Source organism: Ursus americanus, chromosome 5, assembly GCF_024610735.1.
Source record: "Ursus americanus isolate L20-20 chromosome 5, mUrsAme1.1.p, whole genome shotgun sequence".
In the NCBI taxonomy this organism is placed as follows: domain Eukaryota; kingdom Metazoa; phylum Chordata; class Mammalia; order Carnivora; family Ursidae; genus Ursus; species Ursus americanus.
This window is the reverse complement of record NC_142131.1, coordinates 3,228,270-3,233,099: the sequence shown is the minus strand read 5'-3', so window position 1 is coordinate 3,233,099 and position 4,830 is coordinate 3,228,270. Positions and strand designations below refer to the sequence as shown.

Here is a 4,830-nt window from a genome sequence, read left to right as displayed (position 1 = left end):
TTTCTTATAATACATGATCTCTTTCCAAGCACGAGAAAACATGAAACAAACCTAACTTCAGGAACAGTCTACAAAATAACTGATCAGTTATTCTTCCAAAACCTCAAGGTAATAAAAGACAACAAAAGACAGAGGAAATGTTACAGACTAAAGATTTGACAAACAAAATGCAGTGTGGAATCCTGAGTTAGATCCTGGAATGTTAAAAAAGGACATTAATAGAAAAACTGGTGAAATTTGAATAAAGTCTGTAGTTAATTGCATTGTATCAGTAGTACTTTCTCAGTTTAGAGATAAGCACTCTTACCTCTTAAGGTTATGTAAGGTGTTAACATTAAGGGAAGCTAAATGAAGTGTACATGTGAACTCTGTATATTATTTTTCAACTCTTCTAGAAGCCTAAAATTACCTTAAAATAAAAAAGGGTTTTTTTTTTTAAGTTATTTTTTAACCATTGTACTAAAATCCTGGTTTTATTTTCCATGCTAGGAAATAAAGTTAAAAGGTGAAAGAACACAACAGATTATTCTTCATCAGCAAGGATAATTACATAGTAACATGGAGACACAGGATAAAGTAAGGTCTTTTACTAAAGACATTCAGCAAAATGGCATCACTTTATTTTGTTCTCTTTTAATGTGTAGGTGGGTGTATAGACATAGTCTGTCTCCCCAAATAGATTTTAAGACCTCCTACTCTATTTTCTCACTATCTAGCTCAGATTTTTATACATAATAGATGTTCAAAGAATGTTTGTTTTGGTTGTTGAGAATGATAGCCAGTGCTCTCTGCTGGCTCAGATCTCATGCACTTTTTTTTCCTGGGTGCTGAATATCTGCTGTATTGACTTTACAGTTGCATATTCAATATAAGGTCCAAGCTAATGGTTTTTCTAAAAGAAAAAATTTTCTTTTACTTCCAATTCACAATTTCTTTCAGCATTACCATATACATGTAAGAGGATGGCGTAACACATTTTCTTTACCTAGTGACAAGAAAAATGTTTCATTTCCTCTACTCAATTATTTTGAATGTTCATGTTAATGAATTAGGGGTTGAAAGGGATAGGTGATTTTTGAGAGGCTGGCAAAAATATGCAAATTATACTGATGTTCATACAAAGGAATCCTTATTCTGCTACCATATCCTTCTTCAGATGCACTTTTTTTCTTGAAACTCTGACACAGTTTTTCATCATTTCTCATCAGAAGACATTTTTTAAGGATGTTTTGTCCATGTCACTACAACAGAGAGGGACAAAGACATGTGGCCCCTGACTTCAGGATTTTTTATAATTGAGACAATTTGGTGTCCCACCAAACTCTTCAGCATCCCCTTCTGAGACTATAATTGTGAAACATTCTCCCGTATCAATCTGTCACTGATATCTAAAATTTCACCACTGAAATATCATTCTGTGGTTACCTATTCAAATACAACCAAAATTTAAAAAGGTGATACACAGTGAATTATACTATTAAATTCCTTCTAACATGGTAACTGACTGAACATCAATCTGAATAGGATGAACTCAGAAAGGGGGGGGCAACAAGAAGCAAATAGAAAGTGAGGAGGGTATGCTAAAATGGGTTTTAGAATTAATAAGATTACATTCTGGCTTTTCCATTTACTAACTGGTTAGCTTTGGGTATATTGCTTCCTCTCTTTTTGCTCAGTTCCTCCATGGGTTAAAGTGGAAGTAGTTAGCTCATCTCCCTGGAATGTGTCCGATTTCAGTGAGCTGACAAATGTGAAATCACCCAGGGCAACACCAGAGCTGGAGCAGGTGATGAAGGCTCTCAATTTTTTTCTTTTTAACTGAAGACAAACTTTGTCCTCTCCCCAGTTTTGACTATAAGACCAAATTTTACTAACTTCGAGGTCTACACACTACCCGCAGAGGCTTAAATACAGGACCAGAGGCATTCTTCGAGTCCATCTCTTCACAAGTTTGGGTCTCAGAGACAGAGTTCTGGGTGTGCAGCCTGCCATTGCTCTGTCTATGCAGAAAGCAAGTGGAACAGCGCTCTCTCCTTCCCACAAAGGTGCGAGCTCGTTTTCTTCCAATAGCCCTCTAGGCTGGCTTGACCTGGAAGGCAGTCAAGTTGGAGGATAGAAAGAAGTTACCAATGACAGAAGAAAGTCTGTGTGACCCAGCACTGAGGGAGGAGACCCAGGTGAATCACTAAGGACGACCTCGGTTAGAGAGGCCAGGCTAGGTGAAACTCACGGGCTTCCCAGAGGCTGAAGAGATTTACGGGGAGGAGAGTCTTATTTCCAGTGTCTTTGAGGGAGATAACTGGCCTTTTACACGGACTGATATAGGTCATCTGACTTCTAAGCACCTCTTTCTTGACCTGGAAATGTGTAAGTCAGGCTTCTGTTTGTCCTGCCTTGGTGCCGACACCATGAATACCCATCTCAATTTTGAGAATAATTTCTGAATAGCACTCTCTTAGCAGCTGAAGGAAGCTTTTCTTGAGAGCCACTTTTAGAATCCAATTTTGTTCTTTTTCAGTAAAAGGACAATTAAAAACAGCAACAAAAAGCAATGCCTATTTTTCTCTGAGGCTTTTCACTGAGGTTTACTTTATTCATCTGTTTTTATATATTTACTTCAATTTTGTCTCATTATGTAAAACAACACTAACCAGCATGCACTTCTGTCATCATCTGAGCGTTCTCTTCTTTTGGGATTCCTTTTAATGAGTATCACCTCTGAATAATACGAAAAAATTACCACCAAGGTGAAGAAGCCGTCAGAGGAAACCCTGCGTTATCTTCCATTTGTCTTCTATGACGGTTGTTCTCTATGCTTATGAGTGAGGATGCATCTGTGTTTCCAAGCCGGCTGGCAATGTACACAGTCAGGGTTATTACTTTACAGTCATATTATTTTGACTCAAACAACATTACCCAGTTTGATCACTGACCTTATCTACTAATACAAAATGACTTTCTTGATGTTTTGGGGAATACAAAGGATGGATTTTTAGGAAGTGGTCTTCAAGCTCAGAGTTTATAATCTATGAGTAGAAGTAGGATATCTAGTAAGAAATTTAAATGTTTCCCAAAAAATCAAGTTTTATCCATTTTAAGCGTATTCAAAAGTATGGAATGTGGGTGCTGATGAATGAGTCAGTTGGAGAGAAATTGGTAGTAACAAGAGTTTTTAAAAATGTACATTCTCCTTTTTCCAGAAATTCTACTTCTAGAAATTAACTTCTAGAAATTGATGTTCTTCTTCCATTGAAATAAATAGATGTGAACAGAAATTCATGTACAGGTTACTCACTACAATGTTATTTATAAAAACAAATTATGGAAAACATTAAGCTACACCTGGTAGTAAATTATTGTACATCTGTTGGAAACTATGAAGCCATTAAAGTGATAGTGACAATTATATTTAATGATCAGGGGAGATATTTATAGCATATTAACTGAAAAAAATCAGGTTACAAAATGTGCAGTATGTTTTCCAAATCTGTAAAAAGTATACATGCATATGTAGGTAAATAATAGAAATAACTGGAGTATATACCCAAACTCTTCTATGATTATTTCTGAGTGGTAAGACTAACATTGATTCTGAATGTGTTTTGTATTTTTCAAGGTTTTCAATAAAAAGCATGTATTATTTTGAATTTCAAAAAAGTCACTATTTTTTTAAAGTGATTTGGATTTTGAAGGTGATTACAACATAGAAATTTCAAAAATATTTTGGCCATATTTGGGTTTTTATGTAAAACTTCCTGTGCTAATCCCTCAGGATTACCTCTATGTCTTGTCAGTTTCTTTTTTTTTTTTTTTTAAGATTTTATTTATTTATTTATTTGGCAGAGAGAGAGAGGGAACACAAGCTGGGGGAGTGGGAGCAGGAGAAGCAGGCTTCCAGCTGAGCAGGGAGCCCAATGCGGGGCTTGATCCCAGGACCCTGGGATCATGATCTGAGCGGAAGGCAGATGCTTAACAACTGAGCCACCCAGACACCCCAGGAGCAAATAATGTTCTTATTCCAGCTTCCCTGGTGGCTTTGTGGACCCCAGCGAGCCCTGCCTGCTTGCTCAGGCCAGCCTCTTGCTCACACGCTCATAGGTCACACCTCCGGTGGTGGAGATCTCCACCAGCTTGTCACCCACGATCTCCGAGGTCTGGCGATAGTTGGGGAACTCCACCGCTATCTTCCCACCCTCCATGTGCACAGTGGCCTTGAACTTCTTGCCCCCCATGGTCTCCATGTCACACTCCTTGCCGATGGTGAACTTGTTGGTCATGGAGTGGCCCCCCGGGTAGTGCTGGGACCAGGTGAAGTTCTGCCCATCCTGCTGCACCTCTGTGACGATCTTGAAGTTTCGGCCCTTTTCGATAGCATTGCTGGGGAGCCCGAGACGCTTCATGAACTCGTCATAATTCTTGTCACTCTCGAACTCGTACTTGCCGTTGAAGGCCATGCTGCTGGGAGAGCTGGAGGCTGGAGAGCAGGGGGATGAGGATTCTAGAAGGGTCGTGGTGTGTGTCTTGTCAGTTTCTAAACACATTATTCTATAAAAATGTATATTACATATTTGTTTAAATATGGGGAAATTTTCCTAAAGAAAATAGCAATCCAAATAATCTATAAAGAAGCCTCTGGGTGCTTACTCTCTACAAAGCTCTCTGCCAGACCCTGTGAAGAATACAAAATGAATGAACAACAGCTAAGCTGTCAGGGCATGCAGATTAGCTGACTTGTCCAAGGCCAGCCATCTATGGGCAGCCGAAGCCAGAAATGAACAAACGAGACACATCTGGAGGCCAAGGATCCTTAAGTCCCACCAATGATTCTTA

The 4,830-nt window shown here is 38.8% G+C and overlaps 1 protein-coding gene across 1 annotated transcript; it reads right to left on the bottom strand.

The window, feature by feature from the left end:
- Positions 1-3,794: 3,794 nt before the first annotated feature.
- Positions 3,795-4,566, bottom strand: LOC123799311 (gastrotropin-like). The gene has a single exon (XM_045808373.2). It carries the CDS (start codon positions 4,539-4,541, stop codon positions 4,068-4,070), a length of 474 nt encoding a protein of 157 aa, XP_045664329.2. The 5' UTR covers positions 4,542-4,566; the 3' UTR covers positions 3,795-4,067.
- Between the last annotated feature and the right edge of the window lie 264 nt (positions 4,567-4,830).